Source organism: Phocoena sinus, chromosome 18 (assembly GCF_008692025.1).
Source record: "Phocoena sinus isolate mPhoSin1 chromosome 18, mPhoSin1.pri, whole genome shotgun sequence".
Lineage (NCBI taxonomy): Eukaryota > Metazoa > Chordata > Mammalia > Artiodactyla > Phocoenidae > Phocoena > Phocoena sinus.
In genome coordinates, this window is record NC_045780.1 from 50,909,057 (window position 1) to 50,932,526 (window position 23,470).

The 23,470-nt window shown below is 38.6% G+C and overlaps 1 protein-coding gene across 2 annotated transcripts; it reads right to left on the reverse strand.

Moving 5' to 3' along the window:
• Window positions 1-25: 25 nt before the first annotated feature.
• FBXL3 (F-box and leucine rich repeat protein 3) lies at window positions 26-21,766 on the reverse strand. Of its 2 annotated transcripts, none has more exons than XM_032611169.1 (5): window positions 21,308-21,766; window positions 16,602-16,953; window positions 13,611-13,733; window positions 10,239-10,410; window positions 26-3,724 (listed from the first exon to the last, which is right to left on the reverse strand). In XM_032611169.1, exons 2-5 carry the CDS (start codon window positions 16,950-16,952, stop codon window positions 3,081-3,083), a joined length of 1,290 nt encoding a protein of 429 aa, XP_032467060.1. In that variant the 5' UTR covers window position 16,953; window positions 21,308-21,766; the 3' UTR covers window positions 26-3,080. The 2 variants fall into 2 exon arrangements, with proteins under 2 accessions (XP_032467060.1, XP_032467058.1); XM_032611167.1 differs by lacking the exon at window positions 21,308-21,766 and adding an exon at window positions 19,979-21,228 and having other exon boundaries at window positions 241-3,724.
• Window positions 21,767-23,470: the final 1,704 nt, after the last annotated feature.

Genomic DNA, 23,470 nt, shown 5'->3' on the forward strand with positions numbered 1-23,470 from the left:
AATAAAAACAAAAAACAAAAAAACGGGGGCTTGTACTTTGCTTTTATTTCGTCTAGGAATTTATCATTGTCTTCAAAACCATAGGCACTAAAACGCAGTCTAAAAATAAAAACCCAGCCCTTCAGCACAGATAGCATAAGCAGCACTGCATCATTATGACACCTGCGCACAGAGGATGTCTCACCCTCGAGCACAGGGAGAAGTGGCTTTCACTGCCTACAGTTTTGCCTTGTCTACTCATGTTAATAGCGCCAAACATTCCTGATTACTTTAACCTCTTTAACCTGCTAGTTGTCTTCAGAATATGTCACAAGAAAACTTGGATCTTTGCACTGGCACCATCTAGCGGCTAAAATCGGGCAATGTCAGCCTCTGTGGATTCAGGAAAATTGCTCTGGAAAAAGTGCTTTGGATTTCCAGAACTACATTGGGGTAACAAGCAGAAACTCCTATGCCAAGTTTGTATTAACTGTAAATCACAGAACTTGGTTCCATGGCAACAACAAATGAGGACATCCGTACACGGAACTTGAATATTAAAGCAAGAATCTACTAGTTACATTTAAAAAGCGTTCATGATTTTCCACTGTTGCTAATGATGTGAAGAAATTCTGAGAATTTGACATATAGACTCAGGATACTATAACAGCGTGTAGCATTCATGTAAGTAAGTACTTCTTAAGAATTTATCAAACCTATCTATACTTACAAGTTGAAGTAGGGCTTTGAAGCAGGGATGATTCAGGAAAAAGCTTTTAAAATGGTAGCTGGAAAAACCAAAACACAAGCCAGGCAGGAATCTGCCAATTAAATTTTGTTAATAAAATAGCCCAGTTTAAGATTACCAAGGTAAACTGAAGTTATTTTATGGAAACCGGAGATGAAAATAATTTCAATAGTTTAAAAACTATTCTGATTGTATGGGTTTATATAAAGGTCTTTCTCTCTAAAAATGCTAGCTGGTTTCAAGGATCCTGACTAAGAATTCTATTCCTAAACAATCTTGTTTTTTAAATTCTTATTCTAAATGCCTAATCTTGTACCTCAAAAAAGCCACTCTACCATAAATATTTAATATTAAACATTACATCCATCAGATATGGATTTGAAACTAAAACTATAAATCTGTAAGTTTAACTTGCTTTAAAATCAAATAAGTACATTTGTTAGGGTAGTTTTAAAAAATAATACAACAGCATTAATAACTATCTTTAATCTAAAATTGATAAAAGCATTTAACATATACTTTAAAGTATAAACAAGTGCTATGCATTTTGCTTAAGAAGTGACTTAAAGTTTTTCAAGCATTATATAATTCAATTTGTACAGAAAGTAAATTTCCAAATAAAGCTTTGGTTAGTAGAACTGATGACATACTGTGAAATCCATTTTCCAAAGCTGCTCAAAGAAAAAAGCTTCATCCACTAACACAGGTATTTCTTGTACAAAGTTTTTCACTGTTTAGTAAGAGGGAGGAATATTACAATAATTGCTTTTGATTTCCATGTCTGGACCAGCCTTTTTTCTTCTCATTTATATGCGCTCAGAATACCATCACTTTTGAAAGCATAAATTATGCAGAAAATCACCTTTTTACTTGATTCTTAGGAAGGTAATCTATTTTAAAAATAGATCCGTAAGACTGTTAGCTTCCATATCTACCAAGATGCTTTCTAAGTTTCAAGCACTAATACATCCCACTGGGGGTAAATCACTTCTAATTTCCCTTAGGAGGGTAATATCTACTAGCACTAGTGCTCAGAATCAAGTTTATAATAATATCTAAAAAAAACTAAATATAGCTCCAAACAATATTTTTACAGTTTCTACAATGTATGGATTACTTTTATTCATATGAAAGTAATAAAAATGCTGCCTAACTTAAATAATATAAAATATCAGTTTAACCAAATTAACTACCACAAAACTGCAGACATTTTTCTATTAAAATTTTCCAGTCCACTGAGCAATATTTACTCAAAAATATGATTATGAACTTAAATATATGCTCTTTTAAATTTACTATTTATGCTGAACTGTACATTGGTGCTTTTATGATTTTTGAAAATTCTACTTACATAACTATATAATTCCAAAATGTAAAAATAAGCCATCACTAAAATTCACTGGAGATGAATATTCTTTCATGGAAACAATTTATAAACATTTTAAAGTTCTACCTTTAATTATTTCAATTTGGCTTTTTAAAATAGATAAACTTCTCATTTCAATTATTGTGTAATACTTCAAAACTAAGTTTAAACAAAGATAAACCCAAGAAGAACTAGTAAAAGCATTCCTTACTTTACATATGATGCCCCAAGTGCCACATACATAGTAATGTATCACAGAAAAGAATTTATATAGTTTAGTAGATTACAGAGCAATCCTAAAAGTTTATACAAAGCTAAACACTGCCTCCCTTTTATTCCACTCATTTTCTTTTAATTTGATCTTGGCTCTATTTATTATTATCTTTCTACAATAACCACTGTGTGACATTTATCAGTTTTTCTAAGTGTTCCAATTAATTGTATATACTTCTTTCAACAGCTTTGTAACATTTTAGAACATTCAACCAAACTTTTTCATTAGATACAATATATCCTACATTTTTCTCACAAAATGCTCACTTTCCTGAGCTATATTAAACACCTTATAACAGGTGTATGTATAACTGAAGACCCTAAAATGTCAAGTTTACATTTTTAAAAAATGCATAGAGAACATAACATTTTGGAAAACCTATTAGTACCCACTTATTAGATATTACAATATATATGTTTTGTTTCCTTCAGACTGTAAAATGTTTAATCTTGACTACTTTCAGATCTGAATCACTTTTCTAATTTTTTGAGATTTAACTGCTATCAGGCTAAAGAAATAGATGAAGTTTTCTGACCAAAACTGGTCCATGAGTCTTCCAAAAAACAATCCTAATATACTCAATGAAGATATCAAATTTCTGTGCCACAAAATAGTAGAATTATATCAGACCTACAGGAAATAAACTTTTATTATAATACAATATGCTTAAAATTAAGGTGCTATTATTCATCATGCCCTATGTCATCTGGTCTTTACCAAGTGGGCATCATGTCTGGAAACCACACTCTACCAAGATGCTTAGACACTTCCCAGTGAATCTGCTCCAAACTATACTTTTGGTCAGGAATTAATACTTCTTCCATAATGGATAACTGAGACAGGCGGCCACCACACATCTTCACAAACTCAACAAAGGCACTGCATGAGACTTCGCATTCCCCTAGTCCAATAGCCGACAGATTTTTGCAACGTTCTGCAATGCGAATTAACTCTTCATCAAGTGGCCGTAATCCATTAGCACACACTACTAGCTCAACTAGTCTAGGACATGTCATTCCCACACGGCCAAGCACATCTTTGCTTACTGATCTCCCAAAGTAAAGATGGGTGGCAGGTATTTCATACCGAAAGAACGGATCAAATTCCTCTTCATATAAAAAAAAATACATTACTAAGTTCACTTTGGGTGAATGTCTGATGAAAGCATCCCAGCTGCTCTTCTGAATAGCATGGAAGTGTGTCTGTCCAGGATTCTCACTGACCACGTCAATGCGCAAATGTTCTAATCGAACGTGTTTTTCAGAAGATAGAGCAAGCAGCAACTCATCGCTTAGCAAGTGGTAATTCAGGGCCAGTTCACGTAAGCCATGACACCGATCTGCCACACAAAGGACACCTTGGAAGAAAGAAGACCCAATTACTTATAAAGTTTTCTACGAGTCCACCATCTCCAAGAATTTGATCAAGTACATGCCCTACAATAAAGTTTTACCACGTTTCATTACCACAGAGCTATACAATTTAAAATCTAGTTGTACTGACTGAACCAGCAGGAAGTCACACACATTTAAAAATCTATTACCAATTCTGTCCGTAAGAAAATGAGACCAATTCTAAATCTGATACCTTAAAAGAAATGAAGCTCACTTACCAACTCAGAAAAATCTTAAATTATTCACTATCATTTAAAAATATACCATGACTAAATAAGACTTATCCCAGTAATGCACAGTGTCATATTTTTTTAAAAAACTGATGACTAACACTAAGTTTATAGGTTAAGCAAGAAAAATCACATGATCATTGTGACAGGCTAAAAGACATTTTTTTGAAATTCAAAATCTTAATGAAAAAAATAAGGTAAAACCAGATAAAATGAGATTTATGAAACTAAATTAGACATTTGAAAAATTTTTTAAAAAGACTTCCATCAAATGAACAAAAAGTTTAACTTAACTGCTAATAATAATGTAACAAGCCTGTCAAATTTCTAAGAAGAAAATACCGAGATATCAACTAGATAGATGAATCAAAAGATAACTGCTCAATTCACATTAATGGAAATATACATTATGACTTTTAAAGCTCTAACATTCTCAGAAAGCAATTCCTTATATGGTTCCTTATACTTCGGGCACTATGCTTCAAAAACTGCCCAAAACCCCTAGCACAGGAGCAGGTTTTACCAAAGGTCAGTATCTGATCTCTGAAGTGGTCTAGTGTAAGAACTCTGCCGCAAAGAGACACACCCTGATACTACTTGATAAATGACCCACTCAAACCATTTCTTTCCTGTGTTTAGAAACAAGGATAGGAACAACAAAACAGACAACATATTATCTACTATTTATTGTACAAGTATGATATGTTAGGTTCTAGATATGTTATCCCACAAATACTCAAAAAAAATCTAGAAAAATAAGTGTCTTTTTTAGTTTGAAGTTGAGTCAGCTATCTAAAGATAGCAAAGCTGGAATTCAAACACAGACTGAGCGACTCTTAAGTGCATGTGTTCACCTCCTGCCTAAGAAGTAACAAGACGGAGGTCACCAATAAGCCAAAGCTTTATACAGCTGTGGGAGGAGAATACAGGCAACAGAGTCAAGGACGTGATAAACTGAATCACCAGTATAAGAGAGTCACCAGAAGAGGGAGTAAAAGACATCTGTGCTTCACTATTCAGCCACTGCAAAACTTCTGTCCTCCACAAGGTATGGATATACTTTGAAATAAACCCTGATCATCCAAGGTAACCTGGACACATCTCTGTTCTTCGCAATCTCATAAAGCCTGATATAAAAAGAAAATAAACACATGGGAAATGGTAACCAAAGACGCAAATAAAAGAAACTTTGAGGTATCATTTAATGACTACTAAAACAGTTGTGGCAGGCATAATTCTAACAGCTGTCCTCAAGATTCCATGCCCTAACCTCCAGAACCTGTGAATGTGATAAGATGATCACTCCCGTGATTTTTGTTATGCTATAGGACAGCACAGTTAGCTTTAAAGTAAGATTAGCCAGGCGATCCTAATCTAATCACATGAGCCCTATAAACACAGTTTTCTCTGGCTGGTTGCAGAAGAGGAAGTCAGATTCAGAGCTTCTCTAGCTAAACAGAGAAGCCTGCTGAGCCATGCCTCTAGCTCTGACCTACAGAACTGGGATGCTAACAAATGGGTGATGCTTAAAGCTGCTCAATTTGTAGCTGTTGGTTATGCAGCAATAGAAAACACACAGTTACAAGTGCTTAAATACTTAACACGAAATAGTGACAAAGATAAAACTGGTAAACTAGTACAACTCAATAATACAAAGACAAGTAACCTAATTGAAACATAGGCAAAGGATCTGAATAGACATCTCTCCAAGGAAGATATACACGTGATCAATAAGCACATGAAAAGACATCTGAGTCATCAAGAAAATACAAATCAAAACCACAAGATACCAGTTTACATTCACTAGGATGGCTACAATCAAAAAGAGAAATAAGTGTTGATGAGGATGTGAAAAAGTCGGGAGCCCTCGTACACTGCTAGTGGAAATGTAAAATGATGCAGCTGCTTTGGAAAACAGTCTAGCAGTTCCTCAAATGGTTAAACAGAGTTACTATATGATTCAGCAATTCTAATTCTTGTTATACACCCAAGAGAAATTAAAGTGTCCACACAAAGACTTGCATATACATTTTCATAGCATTATTCATAATAGTCAAAAGGTAGAAACCACCCAAATATCCATCAACTGATCAACAGAAAAATGTGGTATTATCCATAAATGCAATATTATTTGGCAATAAGAAGAAAAGAAATACTGATACATGCTACAACATGGATGAACCTTGAAAACATCATACTAAGTGAAAGAAGCCAGTCACAAAGGACCACATATGGTTCCATTTACATGAAATGTCCAAAATAGGTACATCTATAGAGACAGAAAGTAGATTAGTGATTGCGTAGGGCTGGTTGGAATGAGGGTTTTGGGGAGTGACAGCTAAGAGGTACTTTTGGGGATAGTAGAAGTTTTTTAAAATTCACTGTAGTGATGGATGCACTACTCTGTCAATACACTAAAAGTCAATACATTGTAAACTGTATGATATATGAATTACATCTCAATAAAGCTGTTATAAAACTGGTACAGAAATCCATTGGTGGTGGTGTATACTTATACAACTCATGTTGGAAAAAAACACAGCAAGAAGCATTAAAAAAATCTAAACCCTTTGACCTAGCTCTTCCACTTCTAAATAATTTGTCCAAAAGAAGAAATTAACAGAAGCAAACTATATGCTAAAATAGTTCATTTTTTAAATCACAGCAAATAGTAGAAACAAGTTAAGTGATCAACTGTAAAAGAACTATGAGGCAAATGTTGGCCTATCAACAAGACAGAAAACTAAGTAGCTAAATGTTCATTAGTTCAGCTGATAATTAACGAGTGTCTTATATGTTAACAACTGGTGCTAGGATGGTAAAGAGTCAACAGAAACAAGACATCCTTATCCTAACAGAAGCCAGCAGATAATTAAACAAGAATGCTCTGGGAGTCACAGCAAGGAAATCAGGGAAGAATTTCCAGAACTAACACAGACCTACAGAATTTAGAAGGATCAAGCTAGGGCAAAAGGCGAGTAAAGAAGGAAAGAGAATAGCATTTCTGTGCGAATACTCAGACATGGACGAAAACACAAGCACTGTAAGAAATGAAGGGAGCTCAACATACAGTATGTAAGTAAGAGAATATCTTAAAGGCCGAAATCCAATAGACAGGCAAGGACCAGATCATATGGGGCCTTGTTAGCCTCAGTAAGGAGTTTGGATCTTACCTAAAGTATAGTGAGAAGTTTTGAAGGAAACTGGAGGGAAAAAAATCAGATGTATATGTTAGAAAGATTACTCTGGCTATACCATGGAAATCAAATTTACAAAGAGCAAGGCTGCAAGTTAGGAAATCAGTTAAGAGGGTACTCACAAAGCCTACAGGGCTAGATTAGAGTGGACATGAAGAAAGGTAGAGTGTATTAGTTCCAGCTGCTTAACAGAATACCACAGACTGGGTGGCTTAAACAATAAACATTTATTTCTCACAGTTCTGGAGGCTGGAAGTCCAAGATCGGGTGCCAGCAAGGTTGGGTTCTGGTGAGGGCCAGAACTCTTTCTGGCTTCTTGCTGTGTCTTCACATGGCAGAAAGAGAGATCAGATCATCTTTCCTATCCCTTCTTAGAAGGGCACTAATCCCATTTATGAGGATTTCTTCCTTATGACCTAAATACCTCCCAACCCTCTTTCAAACACTGGGGAGTAGGGCTTCAACATGTGAACTGGGGCAGTGGGTGAGGGGTGGAGGAGAACAACACAAACATTCAGTAAATAGCACAGAGATTCAAAGCATGTATCAGTGATGGAGTCACTAGACCTCAGTAACTAAAGGGATGTAGAAAGTAAGGGTAGAAGAAATCAAGGGTATCTGTTCGGTCCCTGACAACCAAACGAGCAGTACCATTCACTGAGACAGTAAAAAGGGAGAAGCAAAGAGATTTCAATAGGGGGAAAAGGAAGTTCATTAATCTGACGTACCAGTGAGACATTCTAGAGGCGCTAGGCCATCAGCAGCTCAACACATAGCTCTGGAGTTCCAGAAACACTAAAAGTAGGAGGTGTTAACATATAGAACATAACTGAAGCCACTGATGAAGCTGACACAGCCCAGAGTTTACAGAATAAAATAAAGGGCCCAGTACGGAACACAGTGAAACACCAAAATTTAAGGAATGAAAAGAGAAACTAGCAAAGGAAACACAGTAGGAACTATCAGAGAGGAAGGAGGAAAATCAAGTCACTAGTGTCAAATGGTGCTTAGAGGTCCAGTAATAGACAATTATAAGGACTATATGAAATGGGAAACATTTTTTGATGAAAATTGAACTGAAAAACTGTTCAGTGAAGAAAAAGGCATAGAAAATTGCCCTTAATTACAACTTAGAGAAAGAAACTATCTAAATATACAAAATATGGATAGAAAAAAATACACAAGTGTTAAATTTTAAATTAAATCCTGTGTTTATACTCTTAAATTAAAAAGTATTACAAAAAACACGCACACACAAAAAAAAAACACACACACACACAAAAAAAAGTATTACAGGTGCTCTTTCTCTCCCCTTCCCAACAACTAATCCAAATGCCATTAAAGCTCAGTAAGACCAAGCAAGCTTATACTATATTATGAGCATTGATCTGTATATTTAATAAAAATAAATGAGCATGAGATGTACCAGGATAAAGAGAATAATGAGCTCAGTTTCACAGAGAAACCAGAGACCCAAAGGTTCTCGTACAGTGTGGTAAGTGCTACAAGCTATGCTGAGAGTGCTATGGAAACAGCAAGTGGGGCTTCTAAACCAGACGGGAGGAGGAAGAAACTGGAACAGCTGAACTAAGTTTTTTTTTTTTTTTTTTTTTGTGGTACGTGGGCCTTTCACTGTTGTGGCCTCTCCCGTTGCGGAGCACAGGCTCCGGACGCACAGGCCCAGCGGCCATGGCTCACGGACCCAGCCGCTCTGCAGCATGTGCGATCTTCCCGGACCGGGGCACGAACCCGTGTCCCCTGCAATGGCAGGCGGACTCTCAACCACTGCGCCACCAGGGAAGCCCTGAACTAAATTTTGAAGGCTGGACTGGAGTTAGCCAGGTGAAGAAGTAAAAAAACATTTTTTTATAGAGGCATTCTCCAAGGTACAGTGTACTGGCCACACACACATACAAAGAACTGTTGTTACATAGGGCTCAAATAAAAGCTACACATGAGTAAAAAGCAAACAAGATTAAAGAGAGAGGTGGGGGTCAGGATACAAAGATCTTTGTACACTATGAAGTATGGACTGTGCTCTCACAGGAACCTATATACGGTAGACAGTAAAATGTGACCACGGTCACATAAGGAGCTGCCAATGCCCGATCGTCTTAACTTCTATTTTATTTAGATTATCACCTTCAATGATAATCTAGAAGCGGCAGAAAAAGATAGGAAAACACTGCAACAGACCTCACCATTCCCATCACTAGACCCTCCGTGTGGGAGACATGGGAGGATAGAAAGTAATCTCCATCCAAGAGGGAATCATTTTCTAGGGGGAAGGCCAGGCTTTAGTTATGGCAAAAAGGTGGGAGGTGTTCTGTAAAGAGATCAAAACAGGTTTCCCAAAGTAACACAGCAAAATGGTTGGGAGAGATGTCAACAGTTGGAGGGCAAGTCAGGAATGAAGCATCAGACTAACACAAAGTGTAGGTTTGTAACTGCTTTATAATACAAACCATTTGGAATTTAAATGCTCTCAAAGTGAATAATCTAGTAATGCTTAGTCTATACAAGAAAAGCTGGGAAGAGCATTAATAATGCTGCTCCTCCATTTGATGCACTCGGCTCTAAAACTCAACTTAGGAAAAGGACTATTTTGCAAAATGTAAGGCGATAACTTCAGCACAACCCCTCTCCCTCCACATAGCGAGACAAAAAGCAACTGTGAGATTTCCATGATTCAAAACCTACCCTGTTAGCTCAACCACAATTAGAGAAAATTCTACTTTACCTAAAGGGCCATCTCAGGCTGACCTCGCAGTGTCCTTTCCTTTTATTTTTTTAATTTATCCATTTTCTAGCACAGGTTGGACACAAATTGCCAAATATAAAGATTAGAAAATAAGTTGAAAGTAAGTGTCTACACTAGGAATGCTACAGAATTTATGCTACTGTATTATAACAATAAAAATATTTTTATTCAATAGAGAGGAAATAATCATATGAACTCACCTTCAAAGTTAATGATCATAATTCTCCTTAATCTGATAAACACATCAATACATTTTACTAAAATATTATCTGGCAAAAGCCACACATACCTGCTGGAGAGACGTGAGGACAGCTGCTCATTTTTAGCAACTTGAGCGTATCACTGTTGTTGGCCACTAGTACTTTGAGGGATGGATCATCTACTGGGGTGTCATCTATCTTAAGGGAGGACAAGGACTTGGAGTTTACAAACACAACCGTCAGTGCAGAGATAAAGTGAGACTGAAAAACAAAAAAATTAAAACACTGTTTCAATTTTTACAAATGAGAACTGAGGGGTTTTCATATAATACACACATAGTTCATCTGAACCCTAATATATTTCACAACTGTTTTGGGGTAGCAGCCCCTCACTCTGTTGTGGGAATATGGTAAAAAAGAGAGGTGACTTCCCACCATCTTTGAGAACGACCTTTTTACGTGGGGGAAAAAAGATTTCAAACCTCAGGATGGGTGTCTCTGAATCATAACAGTCACTGGTAAGTAAAAAGAGGAACTCTGGAACCCAGAATGAGAATACCTCTCAGACACTTCACCTTATCTGGAAATCCTACTCCAGTGTATTATAACACTGAACTGCATTCTTTTTTGGTGATAGTAATGACCACTAAAATAGTTAATAACTATTAGCAAAATCATCAAAAATTAAAACAACAGTCAATCAACTTAGAAGCTATGAAAGACTTATTTGGAATATGGAAGCTCATACAAAATTTGATTCTAAAATAATAAAAATCATAACTAAAAAAAATTCCAAACTTAAAACTCCTTTAGGGACTTCCCTGGTGCTCCAGTGGCTAAGACTATGTGCTCCCAATGCAGGGGGCCCAGGTTTGATCCCGGGTCAGGGAACTAGATCCCACATGCCACAACTAAGAGTTTGCATGTTGCAACTAAAGATCCTGTGTGCCGCAGCTAAGGGCTGGAGCAGCCAAATAAATAAATATTAAAAAAAAAAACTCCTTTAAATTTGCTAAATTATCTACAATTATCTACATATATAATATTCTGTTGGACACAGAATCTGACCTAAAGACCACTGTAGGAAACCATTTCCTAACCATTGTAGGAAACAGGAATTAAAGCACAAAGTATGGGTCTCTGGATCAGAGCTAATAAGCCATAACCAATGGACTCACTACAGCAGTGAAAGGGAGGGATGAGGGCAGGCTAGTAGCCAAGAAAGTACAACGAAACATTATCTTCTTGGTCACATTCCCTAAATTACTTTTTTCCTACTGTGATTAAATACTTAAATTTTGATTAAGTATCTGTTTAACAACTTAAATGTTAACATCTTTCTCCTAATATTTCCATATTAAATTCAACTATATCTGTATTAGTATATGCATGACTCTATCACTGACTTCTTTTTCCCATTTCCCTCAGAGTTAGCTCTGGTCAAATACAGTTGTTTCACGTTCTCTTCAGTTCTCCCAGGATTTCCAAGATATAGCAATATAGGCTTTCAATATTCTACGAAAGCCATAATAAGAAAAGAAAGAAAAACAGCATAAACATCCTAGGCCCATTTAATAAGGAAGGAAGAGTCCCAGATGCACCCATAGTTCCCAAAACCAAAATGACTGCATGTTAAGTATAATACTAGTACTAGCTATGCATAGTGATCATCCTGAGTAATAAAAAAAGAAGGAAGTTATGTTCAACATACCTTTTACTATGGTATCTTTTACATACTGTATGTGTACTTGTATTTTAACTACAATATGTACACAGAAAAATCAATTCAAAATAATTCATTTCCCATATGAAGCTGGAACAAGGCACTACTATAGCACATAACTCAGTGCTTCTTAGAGGGCCATGAACCATCTTAATCAGAACCACCTGGACTGCTCTTAGGAAAAGGAAATTTGGAAGGATACCCAAAACTTAGAAGTTCCTCAGATGAGTCTCATGCATATTAAGTTTGAGAACCACAGTGACTGAACTCCTATACTTAAAACCTTAAAATGTTGACATGAACAGACTCTTGCTGACTTCCCTCATGTTACACGAGGAGAACAATTTATCTCAAATGTACATATTTAATGAACCTTTTAAAAAATTAAGACTTTGGAATCAACTGGTGATACATTTGTTACCGATATTCCATTGAACAGCCTGGGTTATAATATAAATTCAATTTATTAATACAGACGTACCTCAGATATAGTGCAGGAATTGGTTCCAGACTACCACAATAAAGCGACTGTTACAATAAAGCTAGTCACACAAGTTTTCTAGTTTCCCAGTTCATATAAAAGTAATGTTTACACTACACTGTAGTCTATTAAGTATGCAATAGCATTATATTTAAAAACACAATGTATATACATTAAAAAATACTTTATTGCTAAAATATGCTAATCATCACCTGAGGCTTCAGCAAGCTGTCGTCTTTTTGCAATAGTAACGTCAAAGATCACTGATCACAGATCACCATAACAAGTAAAACAATAATGAAAAAGTCTGAAATACTGCAAGAATTACCAAAATGTGACATAGAGACATGAAGTGAGCAAATGCTGTTGGAAAAATGGTGCCAAGTGACTTGCCTGACACCCCACAAACCTTCAATTTGTAAAAAATGCATTATTTGTGAAGTGCTGCAATAAAGTGAAGTGCAATAAAAGGAGGTACATTTCTTTCTGAATCATCCTAGTAAATTAAACGATTAGGTGTTTAAAGGGGTGTCTATATTTTAGTTTGTGGCGTATTCTGATAAAATCTTACAGATTACTGCTGGATACTAACCTAACTGAACATGAGCTAACATACACAGGGATTTTATCAGCTGCCTTTCTAAAAATGCACACTTCTTATTTTTCTATTTTAAGAGAATAGTTATTAGAGAAAGAGACTATCTTGAGTTACATGCAGGATCATGTCAGAACATATATATGAATATAAAATTTATATAAATATAAATTTCACCAAAAAAAAAGTTTTCTTTAAGTAAAGTCTGTAAATTAATCTAAGCTGTACTTATACTAACTCTGCTCAAGAACAAATCTTTACACACTTACCAGAAGACTTTCTAAGCGAGCTCTACCTGCTCTTAATACTGGCACTGTCTACTTTTCTTTGATTATAATCTCACCAATCTGCTCCGAAAGTCCAAAATGGAGCATCTGTATGTCTCTTTTTTTCTAATACGCTTATTTCTCAGTTTTACTTAGTCTCTTTCAGTGCTTCCTATAGAATACTCTGCAAATTCACTCACTCTTTAACATTACCCATAAAGAAACACAAAGTTTTTAAAAAAGGAAAAGTGCTCTAAAAAAAAATCTTAATACTTAACATTCTAAATAGTAACTGGTTTTCCACTTTACATACCACTTTTCTTACATTCTCATTATCAGTACAAGAAATGGGTAGGATTTCTCAGTAAAAGCTAATAAAACAAAACCAGCAGATACCTTTGGTAAATCCATAAAGCTTGGCCGAGCAGTTGAAATAAGTCCAAGTGTTTTTAAAGAGCAATTCACAAGTTGTGATAATATATCACAAGCTGCTTCAGCTGATTCTTTGCTGCTGTCCACCTGGGAAAAGAAAACATCCTTTACACATGAATATGGTCGCATTTCTCCGTGCATATTTTAACTTTACAAAAGCAAGAAATAGTTATTAGTTTACTGCACTATAATTTAAAGAATTAATATTTATCCTTTCAATCATCTACCCTCACATACAATGTCAAGCTTCTCTGAATCTCCTTGAAAAACTGTAAGGGCAACTGTCAAGACTTAACTTTCACTATGATAAAATATCTATTTAATGTTAAAAAGACATGGCTTTTAAGTTGACTTACTGCAAACAGACTATATAACCTAATGGAAATATGAACTTACAATCTTTGAAAAATAATTATATATTTGGCAGTGGATCAGATCATACATGTAAATACAGTGGCTATGATACAAATGCTTCAAAACCAACTGAATGAGTATTTACTCAGAAGGTTCCAGTGAATCACAACCTGGGATTTACCATTAATGTTATTAATTGAAAGATGAATGTGAAGTGCAATGAGGGTGTCCAACTAGTCAAGCATGAAAATCTGAACCAAACGAGAAGTGGCTGCTCCCATGCACTCTTTTGCATAGACATTTCCTGGGGGAAGGGAAATATGGCCCAAAAACTCCTTAAGGATATAAGAAGGAGCTCTTCTATCAAAAAGGAAGCTGTTCCCTGGGCTAAAAAGCATCTTAGAGTAGTTAAAAGTAATATTCCTTTAAAAGTAATATTCCTTTAATTTCCAGATTGACGTAAATTACCGTAACCCAAAAATGTCCTGAAGAGCTCATTGTAAAACTGATATACCAGTTTACATTACACAGTTTCAGAACTATTTTCAATCCCACCCTTTGGCTACGTTTCTGTACACCAGCGGTTCTTTTGAGAACTGCTCTGGTTCTGGACCAGCAGCATCAGCTGGGAACTTGCTAGAAATGCACATTCTCACGTCCAATCCAGACTATCCGAATCAGTAACGGAGCGCTGGAACCCAGCAATCTTTGTCTTAGTGAGCACTCCAGGCATTTCTGATGCACATAAAATCTGAGAACCATTGTTCTACATTAATAACTCTGACTATAAGACTCTGGCCTATGGCCAGTGAAGAATTAAACACAAATAGTATCAGGAGAGCTCAGAAGAATCCTGGGATGTGGCTCTTTCTACAAATCAGAAATTTCCTCAGAAAAATAAACAATCCCTAATAAAAATGTTTAAGCTTATAGGACAAATGATTTTGTGAAGGTTACACATGTTGGATACAGCTGAATTGTGTCACAGGTTAACACTGACCCAGCCAATCCACTGGATGGAACTGGTCTTTAGACCTAGGAGATTAATGTATTATACTCATCTTTTTATAGGATTTACCATTATAACACTTTTAGACAACTCAAAGATGACTGAAACCGAGGGGAAGGCTCTTCAGGTTTCCTCATGGGCAGGCGGAGAGGGACAACACATAAGGAGTTCCTGGACTTTTGTTTGTTCTATCCTCCCACTATTCCCCGACCCTTGTCCTCAGTTAGGTTGCAACATAACATCCAGGACATCCAATTAAATAAGTATTAAGTATGTCCCAAATAATGCCAGGGATACTTACACTAAAAATTATCCACTGATTTTCTGAAATTCAAATTTAACTAGGCATCCCCTATTTTTATTTGCTAAATCTAGCAATCCTACACTTGGTGGCCTAAGTGCCTTTGTGCATTTTTCTGGAAAGACAGCCGTAATACACCCAACCATTCCCAACACCAGGTCTCTCTCCTCTTGTGACACATATGGGAGAATAAACAGGTAATCCCCATTTTAAAAGGAATGACAGGGCTTCACTGGTGGCGCAGTGGTTGAGAGTCCGCCTGCCATTGCAGGGGACATGGGTTCGTGCCCCGGTCCGGGAAGATCGCACATGCTGCAGAGCGGCTGGGTCCGTGAGCCATGGCCGCTGGGCCTGCGCGTCCGGAGCCTGTGCTCCGCAACGGGAGAGGCCACAGCAGTGAGAGGCCCGCGTACCACAGGAAAAAAAAAAAAAAAAAAAAGGAATGACAGTCTTGGAAGCAGACAAGACTTTAGTTTTGGCAAGGGATCTCTGGGTTAAGAACCATTGCTATATATGGGCTAAAGTGACCTGTTTAACAACAGCTGCATATGGCAAATCAGGTATTCATGTGTTACTTTCCAACAATAATTATCAGGTGTATTAAGGATTTAGTGAACATACCCACATTTCATTATTCAACCCCAAAACAAAACACTACAAGCCTCTGTATTCATACAAACCACTGTGATTCCTTAAACTATTCTGGACATCTCAAAAAGCCACCCCTCTTCATTTATCTCATCACTACCTAATTTCCAGTATGTCCCTGCTGGCAATGAAAAGAAACAAACAGTTCTCTCTGGCATTCTTCCATGTACCTTTTTCTATTTCTCTCTAAAATATACTCATCCAAACCTTTTACAGAGTTTCTGTATCTCTTTTTTCTTTAAAAACTCCATATCACAAAGCCATCAATAAGCAAAACTCAGTCCTATTACATAAAAATAACAATTAAGTTTTAGTGAAAATTTCCACATCTTTTATTTATTTTACTGTATTATTTCTTTGGTTCAAATCTGTTCACAATAATTCAATGTGACAGCTTTGGTATATGATTATGTTTATTTAATGGTTGCTCCCACTCTTTTAAGAAATTAGTAACATTTATAATAAAATGGAATAATTTAGCTCAATATAGTTATTTATGATAGCCTCTAAGGTACACGATTACTCTAAATCTTTCAGCACTTTCCCTAAAAAGGCAATAGTTTAAAGACATGAGAAGATGTATTGGTTTAGGACACAAAAGCCACTAAATATGCTTTATTTTTAAAAGGATTTAAAGTATTACCTTGAAGCTGACATATTGTAGATGGTTTGAATGTCTTTTAATAATCTGTTTGATCAGCTCTGGGTGTGTTGCTTTCAAATAAGATGTAGCTGGCTGATTCAGTTCAAATTCAAAACATCTCCACAAGTCAGGCAGGTGAAATACCTGGTTCCAGTTGCGGCAAACTTGTGAAGCATGAGCCCGGTCAAGAAGAGGCAGATACTTAAACACTTGGAGAATAATGTCCTGAAGGAGATTACCCCAATCGCAAGTCTGAGAACGCTCATTTGTAGTCCTCAGTTTCTTGGATTTCTCTGCAGTACCTTCTTCTGATGAATTATGGTCACTATCTCTTCCTCCTCCTCGTTTCATCCTATTCAGAAAAAATGCATCTTTTTTTTATACTTTTCAATAGAAATAAATCCAAAATTCATTCTTCCGTCACTGAGATGTGTACACATGTGCTTACAAATACCAACAGAAACATGCAGGAAGAACTGGATCAGGAATTCAAGGAAAAGAATGTCAAAACAAAATATAATGAAAAACGCCAGCAGAGACCAACTGTCGTTTTACAAACTTATGTCTTTGGTAGGTGCTTTTAAACATTTGTACTGTACTACCTGGGGGGAGAAGTTGATCATAATTTTGAAGCTAAACCAAGAATTTATATTTCAAAAGTTGCAGTCAACTAGAAGGAATATAAAGAGAACCTACAGTGACACTTTCTCAAGATTTCTTAAAAGTCATCTAAGGGTACCTACTATATTTGAATTCCTGAGTCCCAGGAACCTCCAGAGAAGACCTGAATTAAGTAATCAACAGATCTCTCCACACTGGGTAGCCCGTGATATGTGTTACTGCCAGACCCAATCTCTGCTTAAAATGAGCAAACTCATCCCCACTGTGCGTATTTGGTCTGGAATGTGGCTGCTTCTTCCAAAACATCACTTGCTGTTGCAATGTTTTATCCAAGTTGTATTTTCGAATGAGAGTTAAGTGTTTATTCTACCTGTTTGTACGACCTTCATTCCATTTGATTTTTTGAAAGTAGTTTTGTTGTTGTTGTGTAAAATAGTACGGTTAAAGAGAATGGGTTCTGGAATCAAGCTCCCTGGTTTAATTCCTGGCTCTGCCTCTCACTGGTTATGTGGCCTTGAACAAATTACTTGACTTGCCTGTGCTTCAGTTTGTGAAATGGGAATAACAGAAATACACAGGGTTCTTGTTAGGAATTAAACAGTTATTAGGGCTTTTGAAAGGAGATATCGATGACTGCTGAACTCAGGTATAGGAAAGCAGTCTAGTTATTAAAGACATTAAAGTGCAACACAAGAAGAAACGGAGGTTACCAACCAGAGGGCAAAGAATGATCCTAGATTTGTTTTAAAATGAAGTGTGTATGAGAGAGAATGAGAACGCAAGCTTATGTATGAGAAACATACACTGGAAGTAGATTACCACATTAATATAGTAACTATAATAGTGAGATTATATAATAATAGTGGGACAATAATAGTGGTGGGATTACAGGTGATTTTTTTTTTTTGCCAGTATGCTTCCCTGTATTTTACACGTTTCTTTTAATGTCAGTGAATTAAACTGTAATCAGATAAAAGGTCTCGTTTTATTTGGAAAAATAAATATTGCAGGCTCTAACTAAATGGGGGTAACTGCAGACCACTCACTGGTATCCCTATTTAGTTTAGAGCCTGCAATACTTTTGTCTCTAGAGAGCAGTTCTGGCAGGGTATGGTTTGGATTTAGAGTCACAACTTTTTCACAAAGGATGGCTTGTAGCTCTAGCTCCCTTCTTCTGGCGCATCAGTATGTAAGAATTCTGACTCCTGTGTGGGACAAATGTACACGAGCGTGGCTCTTAACCAAATATGTCTCTGCAGACTCTCTCTCTAGTAGCTAGCTAAAATTGTGAAGGAGGATTAGGGGCTGGAGGAAAATGGCAGAGGACCCTGGCTTTCATGCCATTAAAATCAGCCCAGGAGGTCTTAGTACATGTGCAGTAAACCACCTATTCCTCATTACTCCTACTTCCAACTCTAAGTAAATTAAATTATGTATATAATATTGTGCAGGGGGAGAGGAAGGGAGAAAACAGAATGACAGAGGTGATAGCAAGAGGGTAGTTTTATAGAAGACTAAAACTTACATCTGAATCTAAGAATACATTTTTAAAATGTGTTTAGAGACAAGGCAGTATAATCTACAATGTCATATTTAATATTAAAAAAAAGTCTCTCCTAGGAATAATTCTCACTAGAGGTTGAGATAACAGTGTCATTATGACCCATTTTTCTGCTTTAACTTATCCTGAAGGCTTACTTTAGTTTTAGCATATAAAATCTGGGTCAAAGAACAAAGAGTTTGCTACTCAGGGCTTACAATTTCTCTTCTGACTACCTAAAACTACTCAGAATTTTGAGAAACAGATTAAAAACATAATGAAGTTATCTTTATAATTTCTACTCCTTATTAAAGAATGCTGATCTATTTCTGGAGAAAAGTCTTCTAAAACCAGAACTATTCAACTTAAAGACAGAATGATTCGGGCTTCCCTGGTGGCGCAGTGGTTGAGAGTCCGCCTGCCGATGCATGGACACGGGTTTGTGCCCAGGTCCGGGAGGATCCCACATGCCGCAGAGCGGCTGGGCCCTTGAGCCATGGCCGCTGAGTCTGCGCATCCGGAGCCTGTGCTCCGCAATGGGAGAGGCCCGTGTACCGCAAAAATAAAAAGAAGACAGAATGATTCATTTTATTTTAAAGTATATGGCCATATAAACAAAAATGACAGCCTTTTTTACACAATTATCTTTGCTGATCCTAACAAATACCTTCTTTTGTCTGTTGCAGTCTTGTTTTAAATAAAGTATATTTCAATACCTTTCCAAATTGAGGGGAGGAAAAAGTTGACATATTAAAAAGAAGTATGCAACATTGAGGAAAAGTATCTCTTGGTCTAGATATATAACACTATATGATCACCAAAGTATATTTTAAGCACTTACTAGTCTATGACTAGCTGAACTAGTCTGTAAATTGTCATATATGACTGTAATATGTCAGAATTACAGTATTAAGCAACAGAAAAATAGTAAGACCAAATGCCAATATAAATGTCTCTGTATTATCCTCATGTATGCATAAAAATGTGAGCTCATAGTGGGCACCTAAGAAAAAATTTTAATGTCTAATTTTTTTCCACGATGATCTCATTTATTCATGCAAAAATTTACACTGCTTTCAAAAGTATTTTATTAAATCTATTTACACATGAAGCTCTGTTACACAGAAAGTTAAACAATTCTGAGCATCCACCAGTCTGCAAAGAATTTACTTCAATGGATTATCTTATCTCCTACTTTTAGTCAAAGTGAAAATACCTCTCACACTTGAACAGGGGTGCAGAGGAGAAGCTGGATGATCAACATCTCTTAGATTTTGTTGAGCACCCGAACTAGGCCTCTTCATGCCTCCGGCAGTTCAGTTCAAACTGTAACTTTTCCAGGCCCCAAATAATCGATGCAACTTAGGCCCCTAAAAGCATCTGGTGAGGGACTTATACTGCTACGGAGCATCAAAAAGCAAACTAATGAGGAAAGACTCCAGCCTCGTTGAGCAGCACAGGGAATTATGCAATTTACTCTTCACATTTCCATACACTCTGAAAGCAGCAGTCCACTTGAACATCAGTTGAAGAGCAGCAGAAGAAACTACTTAGCCACGTGCCCCTCGTTGTATTTTTAGTACATTGCACTGGTAGTAATTTTAAAAGCCCAGTTGTAGTTAGCTCTAAAAAGCCTGTTTTGGGCAACACATTTCCTTTCCATTTATGTTCTTCTTTGACTAATATCACAATTAATATGCATTCTTTGGCTGGAACACAAGACTAAAACAGCGTAAAGAGCTTAACTCAGGACTAGATGGTATCAGAGAGTGTGGTGGTGCGATCATTTGTAGATACTAGAAGTTGATGGCGTGCTTATAAAGATTTCAGGAGTAGAAGGAAGACGACTCTAATTAAAAGATCTGGGCCGTTCCATTGGACATGATCAGCAACAAAATAGCTCATCTCTTAGCCTGGAGATACAGGCCAATCATTTAACAGGCTGTGTTCCCGACCCCTGCACGCAACCCCATCTGAAAGGGGTGCTCTTGCTCAAAGCAGGCGCGAAGCTGCTCATCACAAGTTGACCAACTTTTCCACGTGGCTACGAGCGGCCCGGGCGTCCCCTCCTCCCGCGCCACCTCCACGGATTGGCTTTCCCTGACATTTCTGCTGCGCCCTACCCCGGGCAGTCTGTTTTGACATCTTAATGCCCCTCATTTCTCAAGCTACAAGCACGGCCTTAGCCGACACCGGGAAGAGCCGGACAGAGCGCAAGCTCAACGGTGTCGGTCACCAGCCCCCGCCGAGGGTTAACAAAGCCGGGCGACAGGCTCGGAGGTGTCGCGGGGAGACTGCTGCAGGCCGCCGCCGCGCACGCACCACGCCTTGTTGACTTGTTTTGAAGCAGGCTCTGCGGGGAAATGCCCCGGGGCAGGATCCGCTGTCCGGCCGCCGCGCCGCGCCGCGCCCCGCCCCGCGCTCCCGAGGAGCGGCGCGAGCGCACCCGGGGCCCCGCGCCCCCCGGCCCGCCCAGCCGCCCGCCCACGTCGGCGACCCTCCCTGGCCCCGCCTACGCCCCGGGGCTCGGGCCCTCGGCAGTTACCTGCTGCCGGGGGCGGCTTCCCCCACACTCCACCCCGGGCTCCGCGGGCGGCTTGGCTCGCGGCTCTCACATGAGGCCCCGCGCCTTGCGCTCCCGCCGCCGCGGCGCCCCGCGCTCCACCCGCATCCGAAGCGCTGGTCCCGGGGCGGGCGCCAACGCGGCTCCGCCTTTGCGGCTCTGGCTGCCCAGGGAGAAGCCGCCCTTCTCAGTCCCGCGCCGTCCGCGTCCTTCTCCCAGGTCTCTCGTCGCCGCGCGAGAGACGCCTTCAGCGAGCCGCAGCCACCGTGTAGGTCCTCTACGCCGCGGGCCAGACACTGAGTCCAAAATGGCGCCCGCGCTGGCGGCCGCCCGCTTCCCCCGGCGCGTCTCCGCTGGGGGGGCGGGCGCGTCTCCGCCGGGGGGGGCGGGCGCGTCTCCGCCGCGGCGCGTCCGCGGAGGGCGAGGCTGGGGGCGGGAGGAGGCCGCGCCCATGCGGGAGCGCGCGCCGCCCCGCGCGGCCGCGGACCTCAGTCACCTGGTTCAGGCTGGAGTGTCTGCCGGTTTCCTCCCGGATACGTGACTGCGGCTTTTCGGGGTTTTTCGTCTTGAAACCGAAGGTGGGAGGGCTGGAGCCAGCTAGATGCCTAACAGACTCTCTGCTGTGGAAACTGGAAGTTTAGGGAGGTGGAGCAGCGAGAAGAAAGAAGGGCGAGTCTCTGGAGCCGGCTGTAACCCAGCAACTGGCTCGGGCCGAAGGATAAACAGTAGCTGCTGCAGCGGACACACCTCCGCGCGCGAGGCGGGAACTCCGATGGCCACACCTGCGCCGCGTAACCCGAGGGGGTAAAATACAGCTTGTAATAATACACACCATATAGACCATGACAGGTATAGCATAATAATATTCATCATGTATGCATAAGGTGTCTTTTAAAACTGCGGGGAATTAAAGCCGAATGGTGACAGTGTTAACTCTGGGATTACAGGTGATTTTTTAAAAATCGCCTTTATGAAGTAGACTCCTGAAATTTGTAAGTTGCTTTCTGAAACACAATGAGGAAAGTGTAAGGGAGTAGATGGCTATTTAAAAGAAAACTCTGGTGAAGCCTTTTGTAAGTGGAGGCATCTTTTTAACTGCTACCTGGTTAGCTTGTTTTAAAAGTTTGGATTTTGGGGATGCTGGGTTTTCTTAAAGTTAGAACTGTCCTTAGGTGCAAAATCATAACTTGAATCATGCACCTTCCCTCCCTCAAAAATAAAAAGAAAGTAATTTTTCATCCAAACATAGATGTCTTTTCAAGGATCTGACCCATGTGTAAGAGACTAGAAGGCAGTGAAGCCCAGGCAGCCCTCCACAAAACTGAGCTAGGAAGCCATGTGTAAGATGACAGCAAGATTCAGCGCGGGAAGATGCCACTGTTCTTTGTTAGGGCCTGGCTCTCAGATCATCAGGTCACAAGGAACAAAGTCTCTAGCAACATAATAATGTGTACCTGCACTGCAACATTTTTTAGGTTCCTCCGCGACTGGCTGCTGAAGGACAATAGGAAGACAGGCTGTGATAATTATAAGAGGAAGAAAAAACAAGTCAAATACAAGCCCATTTATTGAAAGCTAGGTTAACAGAATAAATGATCAGCAAAACACATTAAACCAAATCAGCAAACATAACTAGTATATATTACATCACATTAAAATTTTCACACTCTAATTGTAGTCCCCTTTTAATTCCTCATTACAGTCTATCCTCTCCCTAAAGAAGGCAAGCATGGGATCTTAGCACACCTTGCCTATCTAACGCTTCCTTTTCTTTCCTGTTTTTGTTATTGAAAGATTTTATTTTACATTTTTGAAAAAAGCATCATGTGCTTATTTTAAAATCATTCAATACCTATTTAAGTTTACCACTTGTGTTAGTCAATATCAGTCTGGAGGGAAGGGAGAGGGTGGCGGTGGAGTAGTGTGGTCCAAAAGCGAAGAATATTTTGTTACCAACCCTGTTGGACGGGGTTGCCAGAATTGCCAGTGCAGAGATTAAGAAAATTTTTCTTGTATGATAGTGAAAATACCATATATATCAGTATTTGTGAAAAACATCTATGCTAACTCTTAGAGTGAAATTCATAATTTTAAGTAGTTACTCAGAAACAAGTACAATTCAACAAAAGCCAAACATTTAGCTCA